The sequence below is a fragment of the Dipodomys spectabilis genome, unplaced genomic scaffold, assembly GCF_019054845.1.
Source record: "Dipodomys spectabilis isolate Male_0828 unplaced genomic scaffold, ASM1905484v1 ptg000609l, whole genome shotgun sequence".
NCBI classification, from domain to species: Eukaryota; Metazoa; Chordata; class Mammalia; order Rodentia; family Heteromyidae; genus Dipodomys; species Dipodomys spectabilis.
Window position 1 is genome coordinate 508,893 of NW_024871286.1, and position 24,893 is coordinate 533,785.

The following is a 24,893-nucleotide window of genomic DNA, read 5'->3' on the forward strand; positions in this document are numbered from 1 at the left end:
CTGACTTTGAACCTCGATATTCAGCCCACAGTCTCCTGAGTAGCTAGGATTATAGGCGTGAGCCATCTGCACCCAGATTCTCTCTTTAGAGACAGAGTCTCACTATGTTTCCCAGGTTGGCCTTAGCCTCCTGAATAGCTAGGACCACAAGTGCGTGCCAGGGAATCACCTTTCGCTTTATAAAGAAAACCAGGCCCGGTAGAGTGTGTGACATGGGCCAAGGTCTGGTCTGGGTGACTGAGAGCTGGTTGCACCCTGGCCTTTCCCCACTAGAGCCCAGGAGTGGGATGTGGCATAACCATGGGCAGATAAGCCCTGACTGCACAGCTTGATCATCCTCCATAGGAAATGAAACAGAAGGTGTGGAGGAAGGCTCCCCGCCCAAACAGGCCTCCCACAGCCTATGACAACCTGGACCTTACTCAGACTCAGGACAGAGGAGTCCCCACAGACCGTGCCCTCTCCCTGGAACACAAAGAGGAAGGAAACATTTTATCTCCAGGTCACTGTGCACGGGACATTTGGGCCCAGTCAAGAGTCTGGCTTGATGGGTGGTGCCCAGATGAACACTACAAAGGAGCAATAGAAAGCATGCTCTCTCAGCCTAAGCTCCACGGCTGGACTGCAGGCCAAGTTACATGTCTGCTGCGTCCCTTTCTCGGCACTGGCTGAGCCTGGCTCACTGAGCTAGGATTACAGGTGTGAGCCATTGATGGGCACCTTTAGAATCAAGGAGGCATTGGTTCTAGGAAGGGTGAGTGAATGACAGTAAATAATACCACAAGGCTGGATGTCAGTGGCTTAAGCCTGGAATCCTAGGTACTCAGGAGGATGAGATCTGAGGATCACGGTTCAAAGCCAGCCCAGGCAGGAAAGGCCCTGAGACTCTGATCTCCAATAAACCATTAGAAAACCAGAAGTGGTGCTGTGTGTGGCTCAAGTGGTAGAGAGCTGGCCTTGAGCTGAAGAGCTGAGGGGCAGCGCCCAGGCCCAGAGTTCAAGACCCACAACCGACAACAAAACCAACAGCAGTTCGTGACAGCCCACCTGATCAACACCTGTGAGTTCATAGTCATACCAATACTTGAAAAAGTACTTAACTGAACAACAGCCAGCTCCTGTTTACAGAACAGCAATAAAACCACAAACCACGGAGGCAAGCAACTCCTTAATAACTGTTGCCAGGAAAAAACATAGGAGGATGCTAACATCAGTGGCGTAAAAACAGACTTAAACACAGAACGCAACAGCCAGTCACCCTGGCTACTCAGGAGGCTGAGAGCTGAGGACCGAGGTTCGAGGCCAGCCCCCGGGGCCGGAAAATCAGGCAACTCAACCTCCAATCAACCACCCAGAGGCCCAGGAGCGGCGGTGTGGCGCGGGCCGCGCACCGGCCCTGGTGGAAAAGCTCCGGGGCAGCGCGGCCGCGAGCGGGGCCCCTCGATCGCGCAGGCCCGAGGCGCCAGCGGGCCAGCCCCGCCGCGGCCTGGCCCCGCCGCGGCCTCTCCACCCGCACGCGCCCGCTTCCGGGATGCCTCGGGACGCCGGCGCTGCGCGACGGCGCGTGCGCGGCGGCGCCTGCCGCATTGGCTGCTGCCTGTGACGCACTTTGCAAACCGAAGCTGCCCGTAAGCCCCGCCCTTTCCGGCCGCGCCGGCCGACCTCGGTGAGAACGTCGTCGCGGTGCGTGATGACGTAGCGGCGGCGGCGCGGGCGCCATCCCGGAAGCCTGAGCCAAGCTGCCAGATGTGCAGGTGCCGCCGCCACCGACGCCGTGGCTGAGTTGGGGTTCGGGCTCGGGGGGCCCCGGGGCCGTGGGGTGGGGCGCGCCGCTGCCCGCAGCTGGGCCCTCCTGCGGCGCCCGGGCCTCAGTTTCCCCCCTCGCCGCGCCGCGCGGGCGGAGGCCGCGGCCGTGGCGCGGGAGCCGGGGCCCTGACCGAGCGCCGCGTCGCCCCCGCCGCTGCCTCAGTTTCTCCGCCGGGGCCCGCAGCCCGGAGCCCCTGGGGCCGCGGCGGAGCGTGAAGTCCTGAAGCCAGAGGCTCGGGACGCACAGGGCGGAGGGAAGCGTGCTCCCCGCGCCTCCCGGGCTGGCCTCGAGCTCCCGGCCTCCAGCCCGCGTCCCACCCAAGCGCCGTGAGGTCTGGGGTCTTATGGACGCGGGGAGAGGCCGGCACTGTCCCAAGGTCACGCGGCCTCCGGGGCCGCAGAGCCTGGCTGGCCCTTTGCGGTGCCTGAGGCCCGGGTGCACTGCGAATCCGGGCTGGCAGCCCCTCCAAGAAAGGCCCTATCCGCAGGTTCATGTCCTGCCTGGCAGGCGCTGTCAGTCTGGCCCCAGTGCCTGACTGCACTCCTTTAACCCAGCTGCTTTCTTTTTTGAGGGTGGGGACAAGGACTCGCACTGTATCCCAGGCTAGTATAAACCTTTTCTTCCTTTCTCTCTTCTTTCTGTGGTATTGAGCTTCGGGCTGTCTAGACAGTCACTCTTACCTACAAAGCCACCTCTCCTTTTTGTATTTTTGTCGGTCGTGGGGCTTGAACTCTGGGCCTGGGCGCTGTCTCTCAGCTCTTCAGCTCAAGGCGAGCGCTCTACCACTTGAGCTACAGCGCCACTTGCAGCTTTTTTTGTGTATGTGGTGCTGAGGAATCGAACCCAGGGCCTCATGATGTCAAGCAGTCACTCTACCACTGAGCCACCTTCCCAACTCCTGTTTTCTTATTTCTTTATTATTGTTTGGGTTGGTATCAGAGCTTGAACTTTAGACCTTGCCTTATGCTTTTGCTAGTTTTGGGTGTATGTGTACGTATGTGCATGCTAGGCTTAAACTGCAGGCCAGGCTACTCTCCCTCAGCTTTTTTTTTGTCAGTCCTGGGGTTTGAACTCTGGGCCTGAGCACTGTCCCTGAGCTTTTTGCTCAAGGTTAGTGCTCTACCATTTGAGCCACAGCTACACTTCGGCTTTTTCTGTTTGGGGTGTGAGGAATGGAACCCAGGACCTCATGCATGTGAGGTGAGCACTCTACCACTGAGCCACCTTCCCAGCTCCTCCCTCAGCTTTTTCACTCACTCTGCTACCTGAGCCATGCTCCTGTGTGAATGTTTACCAGTGGAGAGGAGGCTTCTCTGTTGGTCATTAGATGTGTTCATCCTGCCATGTGCCATGGCTCACTTCTGTAGTCCCTGCTACTTAGAAAGCTGAGATTTGAGATGATAATGGTTTGGAGCCAGCCCAGGCACCAATGTTTAGCAAACAAAGCTCAGCACCCATGCCCTGAGTTCAGGTGTCAGTACAGGCACCAAATAGAATAAAATTGAAAGCCAGGTGCTGTGGCTCATGCCTGTCATCCTAGCTACTCAGAAGGCTGAGATCTGAGGATCGCAGTTCAAAGCCATCCCAGGTAGGAAAGTCCATGAGACTCTTATTCCACTAACCACCAGAAAACGGGAAGTGGCACTATGGCTTAAGTGATAGAGTGCTCGCCTTGAGCTTTTTGAAAAGCTCAGGGACAGTGCCCAGGCCCACAGTTCAAGCCCCATGACCGACCAAAATAAATAAATAAAATTAAAGCATGCACCAGAACCAAGCATGTCAGGATTATCGTTTTCCCGAAGCCCCTTTGGGTTAGGCTGTGCCTCCCCAGCTGAAGTCAGGGAAGATCCCCACAGCTGTGGGTGGTCTGGTTGTGCCAGGGAAGCTGGGAAGCACAGAGCCATCTGGGAGCCAGCCCCACAGCCTGGCTGAGCACGCCTGGGATTCTTGGCACCTGTCAGATAAGAAAAGTTGGAGGCGAGTTTGGGGAGTTCGGTTTGTTGTCCAGATGTAAGTTCTAACCACCCTTGCCCAGCCCCGGGCCCTGCCCTCCTGGTGCTGGCACTGGCAAAGGGGTCCCTCGATAACCACACGCATTCCGGGAAGAGGTGTGTCCAGGAGCCAGGGGAGACAAGAAGCGACCCACAGCGGCACGGGCTGACACTCGGAAAGCAGAGGCAGGAGGGCTGAGTTCCAGGACAGCTAGATCTGTATTTTATTTGGTGTTGTGCCACTTGAGCCACAGCTCCACTTCTGCCAGCCAATTGGAAATAAGTCTCACTAACTTCCTTCCCCAGACTGGCTTTGAACCATGATCCTCAGATCTCAGCCTCCCGAGTAGCTAGGATGGCAGAAGTGAGCCTCTCACACCCAGCTTCTGTGATGGAATTGTTAACGTGTTGGGTGCACTTTAGACAGGACCCCCTTGTTTTCAGCCATGGCTTTTTGCAGTGTTCAGGTGGGAGCCAGGCCTTGTGTTTGCTAGGTAAGCACTAACCGTGGGGCAGCATCCCGGCCCAGCATGACCCCTTCCAGTCGTCCAAGCACCCCGGGGCAAACCAAGGCTCAGGGGGTAGATGTTGGGGGCCCTCGGTGGTGGCTCACCACCGCCCCGGGCCTCCTCGTTTCAGGCCGTGGAGGAGGAGGAGGAAATGGACACCCCTGACTCCGCCTCGAGGCTTTTCTGCAGCCGGATCCTGAGCATGGTGAACACGGAGGACGTCAACGCCATCATCCTGGCCCAGAAGAACATGTGAGCGGGGATGCCACCGAGGGCGCAGAGGGGTTCACGGCCCCCCCAGTACTCTCATTCCTAACCTGCTTTCCTGGGCCTAGCCAGCCACACTTGTGGAGGACATGAGCAGACCAGACAGCTGGCCACCTCTGGAGCCCATGGACTCCTGGCCCGGCTGCGCGGCCTGGACGGGAATCGGGGCAGGCGGGCTGGAAGGGCCGCTCTGCAGAAGGCTTGGCGGCTGAGCGCGTCTGTCCTGAGCCCCCAGGCTGGGGAGAGCTGGAGGGAGTTCCGAGGTGTAAAGAGCCATGGAGCTGATCCCTTGAAGCCTGGAGTCTCCGGGCCCCAGCTAGGGTAGAGTGAGTGGGGGAGTGGCAGCTGGATCCCAGGCTTGCCGCTCCACTCGCAAGGCAGAGCCTGGGTTCTGTGGCGCTGCCACAGAGAGGAGATCCCAAGCCCATGTAGCTCCTGGCTTTTCTCTTGGGGGCTGGGGACAGAGCCCAGGGCTTATTGTAGGCAGACGATTTTCCCAAGCGGCACCGTAGACCTGGCTCTAGGGCACCCCATGCTCTTGGATGCAGGAAAACCAACCAGGGGGCGGGTGGAGCTGAAGTGGGAGCAGAGCCGTGTTGGGGGTCTCTGAGCTGTGCCACCAGGGTCCCTCCAGCCACAAGGGACTGGAGGCTGTTTGGGCTCAGGGTTTTTCCTGCCGCTTGGGCCAGTGTCTGTGTGGCAGATCCCGGCGTGGTGAGCCTGAGGCTGAGGCTGCCCTGCCCCTCCCAGCAGGATGAAAAGGGCAGGGGGCCGGGCCTCAGGGCCTCCTCCACCTCCAGAAAGGCCGCAGGCTGGTGACCACGCCTTCACCAGATGGGCCTTTGGGATGCATCTAAGAGCCAAACCACACCTAGAAGGATACCCTTGAGTAGGGTTTTCAAGTGGGAATAGGAGTTTGCAGGGCAGGGGGGAGCCGGGCCCAGGGTGGGGAGGCGGGCAGGAGCTCACCGGGTCCACCTCCAGGCTGGACCGCTTTGAGAAGACCAACGAGATGCTGCTGAACTTCAACAACCTGTCCAGCGCCCGCCTGCAGCAGATGAACGAGCGCTTCCTGCACCACACACGCACGCTGGTGGAGATGAAGCGGGACCTGGACAGCATCTTCCGCAGGATCAGGTGGCGGGGCCTGGGGAGGAGGGGAGGGGGTGGAGGGATGGGCTGTGCCTGAGACCCCTCCCCTGTTCTGTGAACACAGCTGCTGTACCTTAGGAAGGGACAGGAAGCAGCCTGCACAGTCGCCCTGTGCATCAGGATAACTTGTGCCAGGGGCTGGGCTTTCAGGAGCTGGGGTGGCGGGGTGCAGACCCTGGCGCCCCTCCCTGCTGGTGGGCCTCAGCCTGAGGAGCCTCCTCACGGAGACCACAGGATGCAGAAGGCACGGGGGGGGGGGGGGCGGGCACTGCTGTGTCCCCCTCCGTGGCGGGCAGCTGGATGGCCACGCAGCTGTGAAGACGGGGCCCTGGGAGGTGTGTGGTCTGCCGCAGCGCTGGCTGGCTCATCCTGCCTCTCCCTCCCCCCCCCAACCCCGCAGGACGCTGAAGGGGAAGCTGGCCAGGCAGCATCCAGAGGCCTTCAGCTGTAAGTGTCACCTGGTACGCGCCCCTGGGCTGCTGTGTTCATAGCCGGGGGCTCCCGGGTCCCCAGAGGCCGGGGCCCCAGAGTGGGGGCTGGGGGGACACGGAGGCCTGGGTTCGCCTGTGGGGCCATGGCAGCTCAGCCAGGTCCTAGCACCCGCAGACCAGGCTGGCCTGAAGCCCACGGCCCCCGCTGCCTATCTCCCAAGGACTGGGGTTACAGGGGTACTGTACCTCACACTGGGCCCTGTCCTCGTTAACCTTAAAAGGATGCCCTCCACCTCCTAGGCCTCAGTCTCCCCTGCTGCTCAGTGTGGGAAGGAGCTCAGTCTCCAGCCAGGCCCAGGCAAAAATCCAACTATCTAAAAAGTAACGCAGGGCTGAGGCATAACTCAAGTGGTAAGGAAACCTGCCCAGCAACCTTGAAGGTAGTTAGACCTAGTAGCCTTCTGTGAGCAGGGGCTACTGTTGGTAAGACCCCCCTCCCCAGCACCGCACGAGGGTCTGACCCACCTCACGGGCCTCCTGCAGACATCCCAGAGGCCTCCCTCCTGGAGGAGGAGGATGAAGACCCCATCCCCCCCAGCATCACCACCACTATCGCCACCTCGGAGCAGAGCACCGGCTCCTGCGACACCAGCCCGGACACCGTCTCACCCTCCCTCAGCCCCGGCTTCGAGGACCTGTCCCATGTGCGGCCTGGCTCCCCTGCGGTTAATGGCCACAGCCAGACAGATGAGGACGAGCTGGGAGGACAGTAGCCCGTCTGGGCCCCAGACAGCTCCGGTGGCGGGGCGCTCCCTGGGTGGGGGTGGGGTGCTGCCTGGCCCTCACCAGTTCTGCCCTCGGGTCTGACATCCAGTGCTCCCTTCTGAGGCTGTGGGCCCCTGGGAGCCCGGATTACCCTTCTTGCCCGCTCCGAACGCCTCTCTTCTGTAGGTCTGGAGCCAGGCCTGGGCTCCATCCCGGCTGGAGCTGGGGCCAGGCACACGGAGCCTGCAGGCTCCGAAGGCTCCAGAGGCCAGCGCGGGGCCCCTGCTCTGCCCCAAGCTGGCCCCGCAGCCCTTCGCTCCGACAGAAGCACCCAGCTTTTTCTCCAGTTGGTACCTAGCGGGTCTCCGGGGCAGGTAGAAGGTAGATGGAGGGCAGGCAAGCTGCGTAGCCCTGCGTGATGAGGCCTGTGCTCCGAGTAGAGGCGCAGACCCCAGTGCGGCCAGAGCCGCGGGCCTCGGGGCCACCAGGGACGGCATTTAAGGGAGTATTTTTGTACCCGATGTTTACGGACGCTGGGGGGAGCTATCAATAAAAGGACTGTTCCTGGGAAGGGGATGCGACCCTGGCTCTGGCTTCTTTTCTCCGGGCAGGTGCAGGGGTGTGGGAGGGGCTCAGGGCGGGCGGGAGCTGGCCGGTGGGCGCGGGCTGGCAGGGCAGGCGGGCGGGCGGGAGGTGGGCGTGGGCACAGCGGGCAGGGCAGGCGCGCGGGCACGGCGGGCAGGCAGGGCAGGCGCACGGGCACGGCGGGCAGGCAGGGCAGGCGCACGGGCACGGCGGCGCAGGCAGGGCACGGCGGGCGCAGGCAGGGCAGGTGCGCGGGCACGGCGGGCAGGCAGGGCAGGCGCACCGGGACGGCGGGCAGGCAGGGCACGGCGGGCGCAGGCAGGGCAGGCGCACCGGGACGGCGGGCAGGCAGGGCAGGCGCACCGGGACGGCGGCGCAGGCAGGGCAGGCACGGCGGGCGCAGGCAGGGCAGGCGCGCGGGCACGGCGGGCACGGCGGGCGGGCAAGGCAGGCGCACCGGGACGGCGGGCAGGCAGGGCACGGCGGGCGCAGGCAGGGCAGGCGCACCGGGACGGCGGGCAGGCAGGGCAGGCGCACCGGGACGGCGGCGCAGGCAGGGCAGGCACGGCGGGCGCAGGCAGGGCAGGCGCGCGGGCACGGCGGGCACGGCGGGCGGGCAGGGCAGGCGCGCGGGCACGGCGGGCACGGCGGGCGGGCAGGGCAGGCGCGCGGGCACGGCGGGCGGGCAGGGCAGGCGCGCGGGCACGGCGGGCAGGGCAGGCGCGCGGGCACGGCGCGCGGGCACGGCGGGCGCGCGGCCTCCCCCAGGAGGTCCAGGAGACTTGTCTCCAGCAAAGCCGTGAGAAGCTGGACGTGGAGCCGAGGCTCAGGCTCCGCGGTGGTGTCGGGCTCGGAGCAAACTTGGTCCCACCCGCAGCACCCAAGGCAGAAAAAGAACCTGGCCGACCTGGGCCGGCCGCGGCCGGGGCGCCAGGACGGGAAGGGGCCCGCTGCCGGGGGCGGGGCCTGGCCCTCCCCCACCCCCGGACAGGCCCGCCCGGCCCGGGTGCCCCGGGCAGCGAACCTCCCCGCTGCTCCGAGGCCACGCCCCCAAACACCTGAAGGGCGTGACCACGCCCTCCCCCGCGTGACGCGACGTGCACGCGCCCACGCGGAAGCGGGCCAGCCCTGCGTTCGTCCGCACGCGCCGCGGCTTCGTGTGCCAGCAACGAATATGGCGTCCGGAGGGCGGGGCCTGGGCGGGGCCTGCAGCGCCGGCGCGGATTGTGACGCGCGCGCGGGGCGTCCCCGGTGCGCAGGCGCCCTCGGCGGAGAACCGGCGGTTTCCGCTTCCGCCGCTCTCTTTCTCCTCCACCCTGCGGCCGAGCGGGTCGGTGGCGTAGGTCTTGCGGGGTGGCGCGGGGCCGAGGGCGGGCTGCGGCGGGCTGCGCGGCCCTGGCGGGCGGGGAGGGCGGCCGCGGCCCGCCGGGCGGTGGGGGGGCTCGCGAGGCGGAGGCCGCGGGCCCCGGCGGCGAGCGCGGCCTCGGGGAGCGGCCCGGGCTGGCGTCCGAGTTAGTGGGGCGGGCGGACTCCGGGGCCTCGCTGGTCCGGCTGAAATGTCCCTGCGGCCCGGCCCGGGTCCGAAGCGCGCGTTCGCGCTCGCCTGGCCCCGTCCGCGTCTCCCGCATGCGCGGCCGGCGCCCGCCGCCGGGCCGCACCCCTTCCCCACCCCGGGCCCCCTGTGTGTGAGGATGGAGCTGAGCCCCGCACCCCCGCCGCCGGGCCGCACCCCTTCCCCACCCCGGGCCCCCTGTGTGTGAGGATGGAGCTGAGCCCCGCACCCCCGCCGCCGGGCCGCACCCCTTCCCCACCCCGGGCCCCCTGTGCGTGAGGGTGGAGCTGAGGCAGGAAGTAGACTGGGGAGGAAAAGAAAATGGAGCATTTAGGGTGAGAGCGGAGTTAACGTGGTAGAGCCCTGAGTTCAAACCCCAATACCCCAGATAACTCCCACCCGTGGCTCACGTCTACAGTCCGTTTAACTCACTCATGCGGCTGAGATCTGAGGACCGAGGTTCCAAGTAAAGCCAGGCCAGGCATTAAGTTCCCGATTAGCCTCACAGCAGAGTTGTTTTTCAAGTGGTAGAAGGTCAACCTGTGGTCAGAATTCTAGTTCTGGCACAACATAAAAACTGCCCAGGCTGGGGCTGGGAAGGTGACTCAGTGGCAGAGCGCTTGCCTTGCATGCCTGAGGCCCTGGGTTCGATTCCTCGGCACCACATAAGCATAAAGAAAAAAGCCGGAAGTGGCGCTGTGGCTCAAGTGGTAGAGCGCTAGCTTTGAGCTGAGGGACAGTGCCTAGGCCCAGAGTTCGGGCCCCACGACCGGACCCAAAGAAAAAAAAAAAACTGCCCAGGCTTGGAAGGTGGCTCAGTGGTAGAGTGCTTCCCTAGCATGCATGAAGCCCTGGGTTCAATTCCTCAGTACCACAGACACGGAAAAAGCCAGAAGCAGCAATGTGACTCAAGTGGTAGGGTGCTAACCTTGAGCATAAAAAATCTTAGGGCCAGTGCCCAGGCCCTGAGCTCAATCCCCAGGACTGGCAAAAGAAACTGACCCCACAGGGGCTGAGGTTGGGGGTCAAGCAGGAAGCCATGCCTGTGGTGGCTTCTAGGAGGAGGCGGAGTCCTCTGTGGATGGGTATGGCGTGCTCAGGCTGCAGGCTGGAGGTGTGTGTGTGTGAGGGTAGTGGTTGGGCAGGCAAAGACTGAAATGTTTTCCCGCTTGGTGCCAGCCTTCAGTGCTTGCGCTCCACCCTGCCCCTGCAGACGCAGACATGCAGATCTTCGTGAAGACCCTGACGGGCAAGACCATCACCCTCGAGGTCGAGCCCAGCGACACCATCGAGAATGTCAAAGCCAAAATCCAGGACAAGGAGGGTGAGTTTTGTCTTGGGAGGAAGGGCCATCTACCCACCTGGAAGCCTCTGTTGGGCAGGATTTCTGGACAGCCACACTCGGCGTCTGCCCGGTTTCCTGGGGTGTGTGGGGTTGTTTTCTGCCTGTGTGGAGCTGCACCCCTTGACCAGCTGCTCTTCCCTGCAGGCATCCCACCTGACCAGCAGCGGCTGATATTTGCTGGCAAGCAGCTGGAAGATGGCCGCACCCTCTCAGACTACAACATCCAGAAAGGTACAGGCTGGGGACCAGGACAGATGCCATTAAGGCTGGATCACCCAGCTGGTGGCCAGTGGTTTACTAGCCATTCTTTGTTCTCCTAACTGGTGGGCTTCCAATGATCTCGGCTGGGGATGTGACCCTCTGGTGGCCCTGGCTCAGGCGCTCTCTCTGTTCCCATCCCTAGAGTCCACCCTGCACTTGGTGCTTCGCCTTCGAGGTGGCATCATCGAGCCCTCCCTGCGCCAGCTCGCGCAGAAGTACAACTGCGACAAGATGATCTGCCGCAAGTATGGAGGGACCGGGGAGGGGGTTAGGGTGGGGAGGTGACGGCCCCTGCCTCACCCACCCCACCATCCCTGGCAGGTGCTATGCTCGCCTGCACCCCCGTGCCGTCAACTGCCGCAAGAAGAAGTGCGGCCACACCAACAACCTCCGCCCCAAGAAGAAGGTCAAGTAAAGCTGGCCACCACCGCCGAGGGCCAGGGCCGCCTCTGCCAGCCCCATGCCCAGGGCCTAAATAAAGTTTCCCTTATGTAGACTGGAGCATAACTCGTGTCCGTTGCCTGGTCTGTGGGGGGAGGCCGCGGCCGGGACTTGCTGGGCTCCCTGATTGCTGTGGCCTGGCTCTTGTCTGCTCCCCTCAGTCCTGTGCAAGGGAAAACAGGACTGGCCCTGTGTCTTGGCTCTGGTTTGACACTGGGAGGTGGGCCCTAAGGCTGCAGAAGGGAGCTGCCCATCTCGGCTGACCAGGAGCAGCCTCTTAAGTGCGCCTGGGAGCTGGGCAGCGGCAGGCCCTGGCGTGCCCATGGGGGGGCCCGAAAGATACTTGGGGTGGAGTCCAGCAGCCTCCCAGTAACTGCTCCAAAGCCTGGATGAGCCCTGCTGGCCCGGGTCCCCACAGAACCACCGCAGGAGTATGACGGGAACCCCTGGCAACCCAGCCCGGCGGAGCGCCGGCCATAGAAGGAACGCTGGGGGGCAGGGCCCAGGCCTGGAGCTCGAGCCCCAGGTCGCGGGGCGATTTCCCTGGACCCCGACCTCCTGAGACCTGGCGCCCGTGGGGCGGGGCGAGTGGAAGCGCGGTCGCCCTCCCCGCGTGCGTCCCGGCGCCGCGGTCCTCCGGGCCCGCAGGGGGCGCTGGCTCGCGGCCGGCCGGCGCGGCGCGGGGCCCCGACTGCGCAGTCATGATCGCCGCTGCGGCCGCGGTCCCCGCCTCGCCGGGAGGCGCGGGGGAGCCGGGGCGCGGGGAGCCGGCGTGGCCCTGGGTAGGTGGGCGCGGGAGGGGGGCAGGCGGGCGGAGCGCGGCCCCGGCTCACACCCCGCGTGCCCCCGCCCCGCAGAAGGACGCCCCGCTCGGGACGCTGGTGCGGCGCATCCTGCAGCTGCAGGCTGAGCGCGCCCAGGCCTTCCGCCGGCTGGAGGGGTGAGTGCGGGCGTCGCGGGGCTGGGGGCGCCGGGGCGCGGGCTCCGGGCGCCGCGGGCTCAGGACGCCGCCTCCCGCAGCGCCCACCGCGAGTACCTGCGCAGCGGCCCGCACTACGACTTCCCGCGCTACCGCAACGCCGTGCACGAGGTGACCCAGGCCTTCGCCGCCGCCTCGCGGGAGGTGCTGGCGCTGGAAGCCGCGCTGTCCGGGCCTCGCGCGCAGCCGCTGCTCGCCGGCCACGTGCGCCGCCTGCAGCAGCTGGAGCAGACGCGCCTGGCCGCGGTGAGCCCCCGCCCGGCGCCGCCACCCGGACCCCACCCCCTCCCTGCGCCCCGCACCTCGGCTCCGCCCAGCTGCTGGATGCCGCGTCCCAGGGACCCCAGGTGCACCTGAGGCCACGCCCACTCCGGCTCGTGGACCCGCAGGCCACGCCCACAACCCCTGCCTTCTAAGGCTCCGCCCACTGTCCCTACAGCCAATCCCAGCGCATGTAGGTGAAGCCTCAGCCAGGTCCCAGATGTCCAATCCCCTCCCTGCACCCTCCCGGCGTTCTTAAGGTGCTGCCCGCCCCTCTGGACTTGGCCCCGCCCACCATGCTGTTCACCAACCAGGAACTTCCCTTCACTGAACCACGCCCACGTTTTACATGGGTCAGGCCCCGCCCCTCCGCTCGAAGCCCCGCCTTCTCGGAAGCCTTCACCTGGCCTTGAGCCGGATGGCGGCAGAGGGTGGCCTTGCGGGAGTGACGTGCTGTCCACCACCTCTCCCCCACTAGGTGGCCCAGCTGCAGCTGCTGGGGGCGCCGGAGCTGACCGGAGGGCAGGACACTCAGCAGGCGCATCAGCTGAGAATGAAGTGAGCGCGGCCCCCTGGGCCCCGCCCCCTCGGCCTGGGCGCCGGCTCCGGCGGCCCCCCGGGGGGTCTGCCGCACATCCGCCTGGTGACCCCCGACGTGGACAGCGCGGGCCCCGAGTCCCTTCCCCATCACGCACGCCGTGGGCGTGGCGCGCGGCCCCGCACGTGCCCGGCCGGCCCCTCGCTGCGCACACGCGTGTGCCGGTCCCCGCGCCCGCCCCTCCCCCGGCCCGGCCCGGGGCGGGCGCCGGCGGGCGGCGGGCCCGCGGCTCCCCCCGCAGCCCTCTCCTCCGAGCCGCAGCAGCGACTAATTCGGCCCATCTGGGTTTATTTATAGTTCCCATCCGCTCTTGTAGGGTAATTAAAACCATGGACGCGATCAGCGAGGTTCTGCAGGACCTCAGGTTTGATGCGGAGTCTGCCGAGTGACGGCGCGTCCCCCGAGACGACGAGGGCGGGGGAGCGGGGCCCGCGCGGCCGGCCCGCGCCCTAATAAAGCGCTTCCGCCAAGCCTTGCCCGGTCCGTGCTGCGGGGTCTGGGGCCGGGGCGGCCGCTGCCCCGCGCGGGAGACTGTGCGTGGACAGGCGGGCGTGCGGGGCTGTGCCCACGCCCAGGGCGGCGCGTCTCCCCCAGAGCACCGTGAGCCCCGCGCAGACCTCAGATCCTCCTTGGTGGAGCACCGGAACAACTCCTTTATTTGGAAAGACTGGGGGGGCCTGGAGAGGGGCCGTGCGCCCCGCACGGGGCACAGGGACGCCTCCCTCGTCCTCCGGGCGGCGGCGGCGGGAGCTCGGCCCCCCTGCGCCCCGCCATGCGGGGGGAGGAGGGTGCCGTCTGCTTCGGGTCCCTACAGCTTATCTGGCAGGACCTGCGGGGGAAGGGGAGAGGCTGAGCAGGGTTGTCCAGGCCCAGTGCCTGGCCCCTGGCCATGACCCGCCCCTCCGCGGGCCTTGGGACGATGGGGTCCGCGCGGTCGGGTGCGCACGGGGCGCTCGGCATGCTAACGGTGGCGGCTGGCCAGGCACCGGGAGGCGCTAAGTGATTGCTGGCGATGCTCTTAGGGTGTCGGGCCTGGGAGATCCGTCCCGGCACCCCGCCCGGGTCCCCCTTTACCTCTCGCCGCGCCCCTTCGGCCCGAGGGCAGGATCCCCTCGTCCTGTGCTTGGAAAGAAGACGGGGAGTGGTGCGGGCCGCAGCCCCGCCCCGCCCGCGCGGCCCCCGCAGCCCCCGGCCGCCCCCTACCTGGTGGCGGGTCTTGTGCGACTTCTGCATCCAGGCGCGCCACTGGTCGTAGAGGCGGAAGCTGAGGTTGGAGCAGTACGCGTGCTTCTTCAGCCAGCCCAGGAACTGCTTGAGCTCGCGCCGCACCGGGCCCGAGCTGGGCTCGCCGCCCCGGGGCTCGCACGCCCCGCCCGGGCCCGGCCGCTCTGCGGAGGGGGGGACGCGGTGTCGGCGCGCGGGCGGCAGGGGGCGCGCGCGGGCGGCCGCCGCGCCCCGCCCCGGGGGACGCGGAGGAGGGGGCGCCCGGGGCGCGGGGAGGAAGCCCCCCTCCAGGAACCAGGTGTGGATGCGGGCTGTGGGGGGGAGGGGACGGGAAAGGGGGTCGGACTCCGGGGGGACCGGCAGGCAGGCGGGCGGGACAGATGTGGGGGTGCAGGGGGGGCGCACAGACAGACCCTGGGGACAGGGGGACAGGACGGGGCCTAGGCTCTACCTCCAACACCGCCAGGAAGGAGAAAGGAAGGAAAACAAAAAAGGAGGGGGGGCAATGTGGGAGACGGGCCCCGGGGGGACCCCAGGGGGACCAGTGCGGCCAGGGCCAGGGAGCCCCCGCCACTGCGAAGGCCCGGCCAGGTGGGAGGCCCAGCCCGGCCGGCCAGCCCCACACAGGCCCCCAGATAAGGACATCGGCCACACGTCATAAATAAAGTCAGGGACCCGCTGACAGGCCCTGGCACGGCCGGGCCTCCGCCCCCCGTCTCTCCCCCTGCCCCCCCCAGCCTCCTCCCAGCCTCCCCCCGGCCTCCTCCGGCGGACGCAGCAGCCTCCTGGCTCCCGTGCAAGAATCGCAGGTGCTGGGCACAAGCGGGGGCCAAGGCCGGGCCCCTCCCCGCTGAGCCGGAGGGGCCGGCAGGGGGGCTGGGGAGCTGGCGGCCCAGGCCCGGCCCCTCCCAGCTCTGCAACTCCCCAGGGGCCTCAGTTCCTCCAGCCTCCTGTCGCATGACCCTGGACAGCACAGTTCCCACTCCTGTGTGGCCTTGGCGGGGTGCAGCTTCACAGGAGAAATGGGGGCGTTCCCTCGGGGTGCAAAGAAGGGGGGGGAGTGTAACGGGACCAAAGCCTCCCTACCTCCCACCTCCACACGCCATGGTGGCCCGTGCCAGGGGCCCTCCTGGGTACTGTGCAGCTTCAATCCTCAGGATACCCGAAACAGGGACCCCAGACACCCCCCAGATGGGGAAACTGAGTCCAGGCTTCCCAAGGCTTGATCCCCTCCCACTCACAAAGGAGAGAGTGGGGGTCCAGAGACATGGAGAAACCCCAGAGGGTGCAGCAAGTGAGCTCCAGCCCCACCCCTACTTTCATCTAAAGCTGGGGTCCACTGGGACCCCAAGCTGGGGCCTCCTCTCTACTTCCTGCACTCAGGAGGCTGAAGCGGGAGCACTGGGAGCTCCAGGCTGGGCTGCAGGACTCAAAAACCCCCACATCAGTCAGGCTGCTCAGGAGGCTGAGATCTGAGGATCGCAGTTCAAAGCCAGCCCGGGCAAGAAAAGAAGAAAAGTCCCCGTGAGACTCAACACCAATAAACCACCAGAAAACCAGAAGTGGTGCTGTGGCTCAAGTGGTAGAGCACCAGGCTTGAGCTGAAGAGCTGAGGGACAGCGCCCAGGCCCCGAGTTCAAGCCCCACAATGGACAAAAGCAACAACAAGGGCCACGGATGTAGCTCAGGGGGCAGAGCATAAACCCGAGGCCCTAGGTTCAATGCCAGCACCGCAGACCAAGGGGGAGGTGTGCTGAGGGCCTTCACCCCGCAAGCGGTGCTGCCGGAGGACATTTGGTCATGTGTGCAGGACGCCAGCCTGGGGGAACCCTTTACTCTCTTGGGGGGAGTGAGGGGGGCCAGGCCGGTCTTGGGGGGGGACTCACCGCTCCGGGGGGTGGAGGCTGCGGTGGCGTGACTCCACTCGCTCCAGATCCCAGCTTTCTTGGAGCCGTAAATACCAAACGGGTTGCAGCGGACTTGCACGAAGTACACTGTGCCCGGTTTCAGACCGGCCAGACGGCAGGAGGTCTGGTTGCTGACATCATCGACCACCTGCCCATCCCCCACAGAGGTCAAGGTCAGAGATCTGGGGCAGGGGCGCCGCGGGGCTGGGGAGGGGTGGTCAGCCGGGCACCTTCCAGTCCACGCTGTCCTCCACGCGGTAGCGGATCTGGTACTTGGCTTGGAAGAGGAAGTCCTTGAGGGCGGGCGGAGACACCCAGCGCACGCTCAGCTGGTCCTCCAGGCCCCCCACGCGGCTCACGTGCACGTCGGGTGGGGGATCGGTGGTCACTGCAGGACAGGACAGGCCCTGGTTACTGATGCCCACTGGCAGATCGGGATGCGGCTTCCCAGGGGCCCAGCCCCAGGCTGGTGGCGCCGGTGGCCTGTCAAGGTGAGCTGTGACCACCCTAATTACCCAGAAGGAAGCACATCATCCGCTCTCCGGGGGGCGGCAGCTGTGTGAAGCGGGGAGCAGTGCCTGGCTGGCCAGACCGCGCGACCCGTGACACCCCCCCCCCGGGGTTGTCTTCCTACCCAGGGAGTTGCCAGCTGTGGCCCAGGGACACTCAGCCCCCCTCAAACCCCAATACTCCCAGGACGCCCGCTCCCCCACCCCAGCCTGGGAACAGGCCTGGGGCGGGGCTGAAAGGGTTAAGTCGGGACGGTTGGGGCTGAGACTCACCCTAATTAGATTAGGCCCAATTCTGCTTGCAGATCATCCACTTCCTGCCTCCACCCTCACCCCCAGCTCCAGGCCTCGGCTTCCTGGGGAGCCTCCCGACCTGGGCGCCGCCCCCTGCTTCCCCTGGGTCCCCTCCGGCACACCTGGGCTGCCGGGGAGGGGGCCAGGCGGCCGGCCAGGTGTTGGGGGGGGCTGTCCTCCCTGACTTAGTGGAGGGGCCTGGGCTGAGGGAGGGGCGGAGGCTGCCGTCCAACCACCACCAGACAGGCGGAGAGCTGCAGCCCTGGCTGGGGGGGGGGGGACACACCACGGGAGGATGCCCCCCCCAGCAAGGGGTCCCGGAAGCCCCCAGGCTCACCCACGTCCAGCACGTCCAAGGTGAGCACGTCGGAGCGGGCTGAGCCCAGGCGGTTGGAGGCCTCCACCCAGATCTCGTAGGGCGTGAAGAGGGCTAGGTCGCGGGGGATGTGGCAGGAGTGCGAGCCCACGCTGTGGTAGTCCTCACACGTGTTGTCCTGTCCGTACCACCTGTGGGGCGGGCGGGCGCCGCGGGCGTCACCGCGGGGTGCTGGGCATGCCCAGGGGCGGGTGCTCCATGGGGCGTCACCACGGGGTGCTGGGCACGCCCAGGGGCGGGCAGGCAGGCGCCACGGGGTACTGGGTATGCCCACGGGGGGGGGGGGGCGCTCCACGGGGCGTCACCGCGGGGTGCTGGGCACGCCCAGGGGCGGGCGCTCCACGGGGCGTCACCACGGGGTGCTGGGCACGCCCAGGGGCGGGCGCTCCACGGGGCGTCACCACGGGGTGCTGGGCACGCCCAGGGGCGGGCAGGCAGGCGCCACGGGGTACTGGGTATGCCCACGGGGGGGGGGGCGCTCCACGGGGCGTCACCGCGGGGTGCTGGGCACGCCCAGGGGCGGGCGCTCCACGGGGCGTCACCACGGGGTGCTGGGCACGCCCAGGGGCGGGCAGGCAGGCGCCACGGGGTGCTGGGCACGCCCAGGGGGGGGGGGCGCTCCACGGGGCGTCACCGCGGGGTGCTGGGCACGCCCAGGGGCGGGCAGGCAGGCGCCACGGGGTACTGGGCATGCCCACGGGGGGGGGGGGGCTCCATGGGGCGTCACCGCGGGGTGCTGGGCACGCCCAGGGGCGGGCAGGCAGGCGCCACGGGGTACTGGGCATGCCCACGGGGGGGGGGGGGCGGGCGGGAGCCGCGGGCGTCACCGCGGGGTGCTGGGCACGCCCAGGGGCGGGCGGGCAGGCGCCACGGGGTGCTGGGCACGCCCACGGGGGGGGCGCTCCACGGGGCGTCACCGCGGGGTGCTGGGCATGCGCAGTGTGTATGTGTGTGCTTCGTGCCCTGGCATGTGCATGGTGTGCATGTGTGTGTGCTTCGCGCCCTGGCATGCGTACGGGGGGGAGGGGTGGTTGGCTTCACGCCCTGGCATGCGCACTGAGGGCTTCATGCCTGGGCATGCGCATGGTGCATATGTGTGCTTCGTGCCCTGGCATGCGCATGGTGTGTGTGTGTGTGTGTGCTTTACGCCCTGGCATGCGCACTGAGGGCTTCGTGCCTGGGCATGTGCACGGGGGGTGGGGGGAGCTTCGCGCCTGGGCATGGGCGGTGGGGGGGGTGCACTTCGTTCCTGGGCATGCTCATGGTGTGTGTGTGTGTGTGTGTGTGTGCGCTTTACGCCCTGGCATGCGCACTGAGGGCTTCACGCCTGGGCATGCGCACAAGAGGCCCCAACAGAGCCAGCGCTAGTCCAGGGGGTCACACGGCTGGGCTGGGGGTCACACGGCTGGGCTGGGGCCCACAGCCCTCCCAGAGCCCCGGGCACCTCAGCTTGTACTTGAGGGAGTAGTTGGTGTGCAGGAAGGTCTCCCCACGTGCCCCGGGCGTCCAGCGGCAGGTCAGGTCCTTCATGTTCTTGGACCAGCAACTGATGTTAAAAGGTTTCTCCGGAGGCACTAGCGGGAGGGGGGGAGGCAGAAGCGATGGCCTGGACATTGCTCGGGTCTAGAGCACAGCTGTCCTTGCCCCTGGGACCCCCCCCCAAGCCTGGGCACAGACGCCCCTCCCCAGGTGTCCGGGGACCCCCCCCCCAAGCCTGGGCACAGACACTCCTCCCCAGGTATCCGGGGACACTTACAGCCCACATAGAGACAGGAGCCCGCCAGGATGCTGCCGTCCCGGGCATGGCACACCAGATTGTCCCCAGACTGCTGCCTGGACCCATTGAGGTGGGCCAGGGCCAGGGCCAGGGTGGAGGCGTTGAGCACTCGGGAGAGCTCGGGGGGCAGGCGGCGTCCATTCAGGGTCCAGTAGAGGCCGTCCGCCGTGGCCCCGGGCGGGTCTCCGTGCACCGAGCACGTGGCCAGCAGAGAGGAGCCCACCAGAAGCGTGGGGTCCTGGGGGCTGATCACGGCTGTGTCTGGGCAGAAGAGGGGGCCTGTCAGTCTGCTGACCGGTCTGCTTGACCTCCCCCCCACCATCATATGAGGATCAGTGATCCTGTGGCCAGCCCACGTGGAGCCCACATCCAGGACCTTCCACCAGTCTCACCTCTTGACTTGTTACAAGACCAGGCCTTAAAAAATGGCCACTCAGGCTGGGGGTTGTGGCGCAGGCCCTAGCTCCTCAGGAGGCTGAGATCTGAGTGCTATGTTTCAAAGCCAGCCAGGAAAGTCTGAGACTCTTCAATGAACCACCAGAAAAAATCAGAAGTGGAGTTGTGGTGCAAATAGTAGAGAGCCTGCCTTGAGCACAAAAAGCTCAGGGACATCACACAGGCCCAGAGTTCCAGAAGCCCCAGGATTGGCCAAAAAACACACAAAAAAGAAACAAAACCAACAAAACAAAAAATGCCACTAAGGTCCGAGGAATTGGCTGTGTACTTGGTGCTGACTCTCTCTCTGTTCTTTTTTGGAATGCCAATATATGGTAAGAAGACACTTTTGAAAAAGAATGGTTTTAGCCAGGTTTGGTGTACACACTTGTAATCCTAGCACTTGAAGCAGAGAGAGACAGAGAGAGGAGTTGGACATTTGTGTGTGCTCACTAGTAGTGGGGCTTGAAGCCAGAACTCACACACAGTCTTGCTTATTTAACTTCTTCCTGTTCAGGGCTAGCACTCTATCACTTGAGCCACATTCCCCTTCGAGCATTTTTGGTGGTTAACGGCAGCTAAGAGTCTCATGGAGTTTCCTCTCCAGGCTGGCTTTGAACCACTATCCTCAAATCTCTGAGTAGTTAGGAGGACAGCACTAGGCCTGGTTTTGTCATGGAATCTCATTACAGACTCTGCCAGCTCAAGTTCTCACCGGCTAGCCAAGGAGGGCAGGCAGGGCAAAGCACTGAAGCCCAGCTTCCTGACTAGACCCAAGAGGGCTATTTTACCAGGGGGAAACCGAGGCTTAGAAGGGGTAGGGGCCAGACATGCGCCTGGCCCCCTCTGAGTGTCAGCTGCTCCACTGAGGAAGAAGCCTTGGGGTCAGCCTGTTAGAATATTGTGGGTGCCCACGTTCAGAGCAGGCCTGGAGGCCAAGGACCTACCAGCTGGCTACCAGGGTTATTTATTCTCTGAGCCTCTTCTGCCAGTGAGGTTGTGAGATCTAATCCACCCATCCATCCACTCACCCCTCCACCCATTCATCCACTTATCCACGCACCCACCCATCCATCCATCCATCCACTTATCCACTCACCCACCCATCTTTCCATCCATCCATCCACTTAGAGACCTTACAATAAGCCAGAAGCTAGAGACACTTCAGTGACTAAAATATGCTAAATCCCTGCTCTTGTGGGCTTTATACTCAAGAAGGCAGCAAGGAAAACAAAAAGAATTATCCAGGAGAAAAGACAGTGTTTAACAGAAAGCTTAGGGACGAGAGCAGGTCGGAGAAGTGACATATGGAAAATGAGAGGAGCTATATAGAAACATCTAAGACATGGTGCCCAGGTGGTGGGCTAAGGCCCGGAAATCCAAAGGGCCTGGGGCAGGAGAGTAGAGGAAATGAAGTTTGGGAAGCCGGCTAGGGCCGGGACCTGGAGGGAAGGGGGAGGAATTCTTCCTGGGTTCCAAGCAGGGAGAGTTGCGGTTACATTTGCATTTTAAAAGGATTCCCCAGGAGGCTGTGGGAAGGGCCAGGCGGCCTGGTGGAGACGGTGCCAAGGATGGGGTGACGGAACCCCCCAGGCCCGTGCTGCTAGCAGCCGCCCCACCCTGCACTGTCCTTCATGGCCCCAGATGGGCGAGGTGGCAGGAGCGTCGTTCTGGGCTGGGCCCTGACAGCGTTTGGGGGCAAACTTGGCGGGAGGACCCGGCCTGGAGCCCGACCCGGCCTGGAGCCGGGGTTTCTCAGTGGTGTTTGGGGCTTGGCTGGGGCTCGCTGGAGGTCTCGGCATCCGTGCGAAGAAGCCGGCAGAGCAGGCCAGAACTGGGGAGGCGGGGGCGGCCGGGGGCAGGGGGGCCAGGGGGCCGCCCCGGAGGTCCCAGGCAGCCAGCCGCCGCTAATTCGGAATTCCTTCGGCATGAACTCGGGCATGCCAGCGTCTCTGCCCTGGCCCACCCACTGCTTCCTGCCCGCCCCCCCTCCCAGCAGGGAGGGAAGGCCCAGCTAGGCCTGCGGGGGACCCCAGGCTCATGTTGGCCCCCCCTGAGGTGGGCTCACACCCCGCCTGTCCCCCTGGCCACAGTGCGGACTAGGCCAAGAGGGACCCTGGGGGGGGTTCTGGCAGGGGGCACTGCCCAGTGCCACGCCCGTGGGGCCTGGCCCGGCCGTCCAGCAGCTGCAGCTGGCCTCCAGGGCGGGGCAGGGAGGACAAGGATGGGCAGGCCTGCTCGGGCCAGTCCCGGCAGGGTGAGGTCAAGCTGGGCTCCGGCTCCTGGAAATGGGGCACAGCGGCTGGGGCTTGGCACCCTACCTGGCTTCCCCCTTTCTGGCTCGGCTTTACACCTTCCTGAAACAGGAACACGCGCTTCTGCCGGGGGAGGGGGGCGGACGGGCGGGGAAGGGGTCCGGAGGGGAGCTACGGGGAGGCTGCTGTCCCCCCACTTTAGCCAGGGCACCCCAGAAAAACGTCCCAGAGGCGAAACACCAGGTGGAGCAAGGGTCAGCGGGGAGCCTCAGGCCGCAGCCCCCTGCGCTGGGCTTTTGGACACCCCCAGGCGTCCAGCCCCCCCCTTTTCCCACAGCGCCCCGCCTTTACAAGTTCTTTCCCCTCTCCCCAATCTGGAGCCGCGGCCGCCGGCCGTCATTAAAAGGGACGCCATGTGTTTTAAAAGGGAAAAGTGTGAGAGCGCGAGGCGGGCTGGCGGAGGGCGGGCGGCCGCCCCTGCCCACCCCGGTCCCGCCGGGTCCCCGCTGCCTCTCAGCGGCACCAGCTGCCCCTTTACGACCCACCCGGCTGCTGGTCAGGTGCGAGGACGCACCGTAAGTGGAAACACATTGCGGAGATGTAGGAGCTCTTACTTACACGCCCCCCCAAAACCAAAGGGGGGGACGGAGCCGAGCGGCCCGCACCGCCCCGGCCCGGCCTCCCCTCCGCCCGCCAACAAAGCGCGGCCCCGGCGGGGCGACCCACACCCACGGGGCCCGCGGCCGCCCGGGGACCCGGAGTCCCCGGCCCGCCTCGGAGAGGCTCGGGCCCGCGCCCCGGGCGCCGTACCCGCCTCGGCCTCCGCTGGGAGAGCGCGGGGCAGCCGGCGTCCCCCGCCCGGGCGTGGAGGCCGCGTGCGCCCCGGCGGTGCCCCGGGCGGCGGGCGCGCAGCTCGGGGTGACGGCGCCCCGGGGCGCCTTTGTGTGGCTGGGCGCGTCCGCGGGGCCGGGCGGGGCCGGGGCGGGCGCCAGGGGGCCTCGGGGCGCGGGGAGCCGCGGGCGCCCCCGAGCTCATGCAGACCGGCCCCGGGGAGGGCGGCCCGCCGGAGGGGGCGTCCCGAGGCCCGCCCGCCCCGCGGGGCTCGTCCTGCGCCGGGCCGCGCCCCAGAACCGGGCCCCGCGTCCGAGGCCCCGCGGGCTCCGGCGTCCCGGGACCGGCTGCCCAGGTGAGGGCGCCCCGAGGGCCGCGCCCTGCGCCCCTTCCTTTGTTCCCGGCCCCAGGTGGCGCCCGCACCCAACCCGCCGCCGGGCGCGGGCTACTCACGGGCTCCGGATCCGGCTCGCGGCGCCCCGAGGACGCAGAGCAGCAGCAGCGGCAGCAGCGGCCGCGGCCAGCGCGCGGACGGGGCGGCGGGGCCCGGGCCGCCGGCGGGCATCGGGCCGGCGCTACCGGGGCGCGGGGGGCCGTGCGCGCGCGGGGTGCGGAGGGAGGGAGGGACCGGGGCGCCCGCACGACGCCGGGCGCGGACGCGGAGGCCGGAGCGAGTCCGAGCAGCCGGGTTGACAAGGCGCTAACCGCCGCTGGCCCCGCCCGGCCCCGCCCCCGGCCCGGCCCCGCACCGGCCTCCCGCCGCCCGGCCCGGGCACCGCGCCCCGCCCGGGCGGCCGCCGCCCCGCGCGCCCGGCCCCGGTCCGCTCCTCCGCGCGCCCGGCCCCGCCCCGCCCGCTCCCTCCCCGGGGGCTCCGCGGGCCCGCGCCCCGCCCGGGCGGCTCTGCGTCCCCCCCTCCCCGCCAGGGCGCCCGCGGAGGAGCCCGCGCCGGGTGGGAGGGGCCGGGCGGCGGCGGAGGGGCTGCTCCCGGCCGCGCCCGCGAACCCCGCGGAAAACCCGCCCCGCGGCCCGGGGTGGGGCCCGGGCGGGGCCGGGGTGGGGCGCGGAGCGGGGTGCGGACGGGGCGCCCCGCGGTGAGTAATCCCGCCGCGGGCCGCGGGCAGGTACCGGGCTCGGGTCCTCCCGCGCGGCTGCGCGCGGCTCCGCTCGATTTCCGGACCCCCCCCCCCCCGCGCATCCTTCCCCCCTCTTTGTCTTCACCCAACCCGGTGCCCACGGGGTCGAGCCGAACCCGGCCCCAGAGGCCGCCGTGGGAGCCGGGGTGACCCCCTACCGGGGGCCTGCCCCCCTCGACGACCGGGGACGGAACCCGGGGACTCCAGGTCCCCAGTGTGGACTCGGGGTGGGCCCCGCCCGGCTCGGGTCCTGGGCGCCCTCTCGGAGGTGGGGACCGGGCTCCGGGGTGGCAGGCGGGGCCTGGCTTCCCGGACACAGCTCCCCTGGAGGAGCCTGGGGGGGACCGGGGCCCCATCTTCAGCCTCCACCCACCCAGGTGCTCCGGCCTGGGACCCGGCGCGCCCCCCGCGTCCCATCCGTCAGCAGAGCCTGCCAACACCGCCCCCCGCGGTTCCCACGCCCGCCCCCGCGGCCCCCGTGGGGCGCCCCCCCCCCCCGCCCGCCTGCGCCCCTGGCACGCCAGGGAGCTGGGAGAGGAAGCCGGGCGGGCGCCGCCCCGCACCCCGGGCCTCCGCGCCGGCGGCTCCGACTCCGTCCCGTCTCCGCCGCGAAGAAGGGCCTGGCGTAGCTGCGCCCGGTTCTGGGAGGTTCTCTGCCCCATCTCCTCCGCGAGGCCCAGACCGCAGGCCTAGCCTTCCGACCTCTTCCGGCCCTCGGCGGTCCTGGCAGCACCGATCCACGCCGGCGTGCGCTGCTCCAGCCCGAGAAGGGAACAGGACTCCACGGAGGGACCGGGGAAGAGCTCAGCCGACAGGCGCCAAGTGGAAGGTCAGGGGCTTCTCAGGCCCCGCAGAGCGCGAGCCGGGTCCCCCCACCCGGCCCGGCCAGGGGTGCTCCGGCCACCCTGAGCCACTCCCGAGGCTGGAGGTTCGAGGCCAGCCAGGGCCGGAAAGCCCGGGAGAACCAGTAAACTACGAGTGGCTCTGCGGCTCAAGGGGCAAAGTGCCGGCCTTGAGCGAAACAAGCCCGGGACGGCGCCCGGAGCCGGGGTTCAAGTCCCCAGACGCCTGCAGCCCGACGACGCCTGCAGCCCGACGACGCCTGCAGCCCGACGACGCCTGCAGGCCGAGGCCCCCGCTGGCCCTGGCCCGCGAGCCGGCCCAGGCCTGTGGTCAGCCCTGGCCCGCGAGCTGACCAGGCCGGTGG

At 67.3% G+C, this 24,893-nt stretch overlaps 4 protein-coding genes across 8 annotated transcripts; 3 read left to right on the plus strand and 1 right to left on the minus strand.

Annotated features, from left to right (window-relative positions):
- The first annotated feature begins 1,678 nt into the window (after window positions 1-1,678).
- Window positions 1,679-7,496, plus strand: Kxd1 (KxDL motif containing 1). 3 transcript variants are annotated; one of them, XM_042671290.1, is made up of 5 exons: window positions 1,679-1,754; window positions 4,438-4,559; window positions 5,559-5,711; window positions 6,127-6,173; window positions 6,701-7,496. In XM_042671290.1, exons 2-5 carry the CDS (start codon window positions 4,459-4,461, stop codon window positions 6,928-6,930), a joined length of 531 nt encoding a protein of 176 aa, XP_042527224.1. In that variant the 5' UTR covers window positions 1,679-1,754; window positions 4,438-4,458; the 3' UTR covers window positions 6,931-7,496. The 3 variants fall into 3 exon arrangements, with proteins under 3 accessions (XP_042527224.1, XP_042527223.1, XP_042527225.1); XM_042671289.1 differs by having other exon boundaries at window positions 1,703-1,788; XM_042671291.1 differs by lacking the exon at window positions 1,679-1,754 and adding an exon at window positions 2,976-3,007.
- A 1,258-nt stretch (window positions 7,497-8,754) lies between these two features.
- Window positions 8,755-11,169, plus strand: Uba52 (ubiquitin A-52 residue ribosomal protein fusion product 1). 2 transcript variants are annotated; one of them, XM_042671294.1, is made up of 5 exons: window positions 8,755-8,837; window positions 10,273-10,383; window positions 10,549-10,635; window positions 10,808-10,910; window positions 10,987-11,169. In XM_042671294.1, the coding sequence occupies exons 2-5, from the start codon at window positions 10,281-10,283 to the stop codon at window positions 11,078-11,080; spliced, it is 387 nt and encodes a 128-aa protein (XP_042527228.1). In that variant the 5' UTR covers window positions 8,755-8,837; window positions 10,273-10,280; the 3' UTR covers window positions 11,081-11,169. The 2 variants fall into 2 exon arrangements, with proteins under 2 accessions (XP_042527228.1, XP_042527230.1); XM_042671296.1 differs by having other exon boundaries at window positions 8,784-8,846.
- A 631-nt stretch (window positions 11,170-11,800) lies between these two features.
- Rex1bd (required for excision 1-B domain containing) lies at window positions 11,801-13,419 on the plus strand. Of its 2 annotated transcripts, none has more exons than XM_042671292.1 (5): window positions 11,801-11,888; window positions 11,964-12,046; window positions 12,127-12,331; window positions 12,825-12,904; window positions 13,261-13,419. In XM_042671292.1, exons 1-5 carry the CDS (start codon window positions 11,808-11,810, stop codon window positions 13,331-13,333), a joined length of 522 nt encoding a protein of 173 aa, XP_042527226.1. In that variant the 5' UTR covers window positions 11,801-11,807; the 3' UTR covers window positions 13,334-13,419. The 2 variants fall into 2 exon arrangements, with proteins under 2 accessions (XP_042527226.1, XP_042527227.1); XM_042671293.1 differs by having other exon boundaries at window positions 13,242-13,313.
- A 158-nt stretch (window positions 13,420-13,577) lies between these two features.
- On the minus strand, window positions 13,578-23,117 carry Crlf1 (cytokine receptor like factor 1). Its single transcript, XM_042671285.1, has 9 exons — window positions 23,006-23,117; window positions 19,011-19,292; window positions 18,699-18,828; window positions 17,216-17,385; window positions 16,306-16,463; window positions 16,055-16,223; window positions 14,148-14,332; window positions 14,019-14,061; window positions 13,578-13,773 (listed from the first exon to the last, which is right to left on the minus strand). Exons 1-9 carry the CDS (start codon window positions 23,115-23,117, stop codon window positions 13,760-13,762), a joined length of 1,263 nt encoding a protein of 420 aa, XP_042527219.1. The 3' UTR covers window positions 13,578-13,759.
- Between the last annotated feature and the right edge of the window lie 1,776 nt (window positions 23,118-24,893).

Bases quoted from the DNA above. Each gene is read 5' to 3' on its own strand.
- Kxd1 (XM_042671290.1), top strand. From the start codon at position 4,459: ATGGACACCCCTGACTCCGCCTCGAGGCTTTTCTGCAGCCGGATCCTG. The intron at 4,560-5,558 runs GTGAGCGGGGAT...GTCCACCTCCAG, and splicing joins ATCCTGGCCCAGAAGAACAT to GCTGGACCGCTTTGAGAAGA. The intron at 5,712-6,126 runs GTGGCGGGGCCT...CCAACCCCGCAG, and splicing joins AGCATCTTCCGCAGGATCAG to GACGCTGAAGGGGAAGCTGG.
- Rex1bd (XM_042671292.1), top strand. From the start codon at position 11,808: ATGATCGCCGCTGCGGCCGCGGTCCCCGCCTCGCCGGGAGGCGCGGGG. The intron at 12,332-12,824 runs GTGAGCCCCCGC...CTCCCCCACTAG, and splicing joins AGCAGACGCGCCTGGCCGCG to GTGGCCCAGCTGCAGCTGCT. The intron at 12,905-13,260 runs GTGAGCGCGGCC...CCGCTCTTGTAG, and splicing joins GCGCATCAGCTGAGAATGAA to GGTAATTAAAACCATGGACG.
- Uba52 (XM_042671294.1), top strand. From the start codon at position 10,281: ATGCAGATCTTCGTGAAGACCCTGACGGGCAAGACCATCACCCTCGAG. The intron at 10,384-10,548 runs GTGAGTTTTGTC...TCTTCCCTGCAG, and splicing joins CAAAATCCAGGACAAGGAGG to GCATCCCACCTGACCAGCAG. The intron at 10,911-10,986 runs GTATGGAGGGAC...CATCCCTGGCAG, and splicing joins GACAAGATGATCTGCCGCAA to GTGCTATGCTCGCCTGCACC.
- Crlf1 (XM_042671285.1), bottom strand. From the start codon at position 23,117: ATGCCCGCCGGCGGCCCGGGCCCCGCCGCCCCGTCCGCGCGCTGGCCG. The intron at 19,293-23,005 runs GTGAGTAGCCCG...TCTTCTGCCCAG, and splicing joins GCGAGCCGGATCCGGAGCCC to ACACAGCCGTGATCAGCCCC. The intron at 14,333-16,054 runs GTGAGTCCCCCC...CCCCCTCCGCAG, and splicing joins AGCCTCCACCCCCCGGAGCG to AGCGGCCGGGCCCGGGCGGG.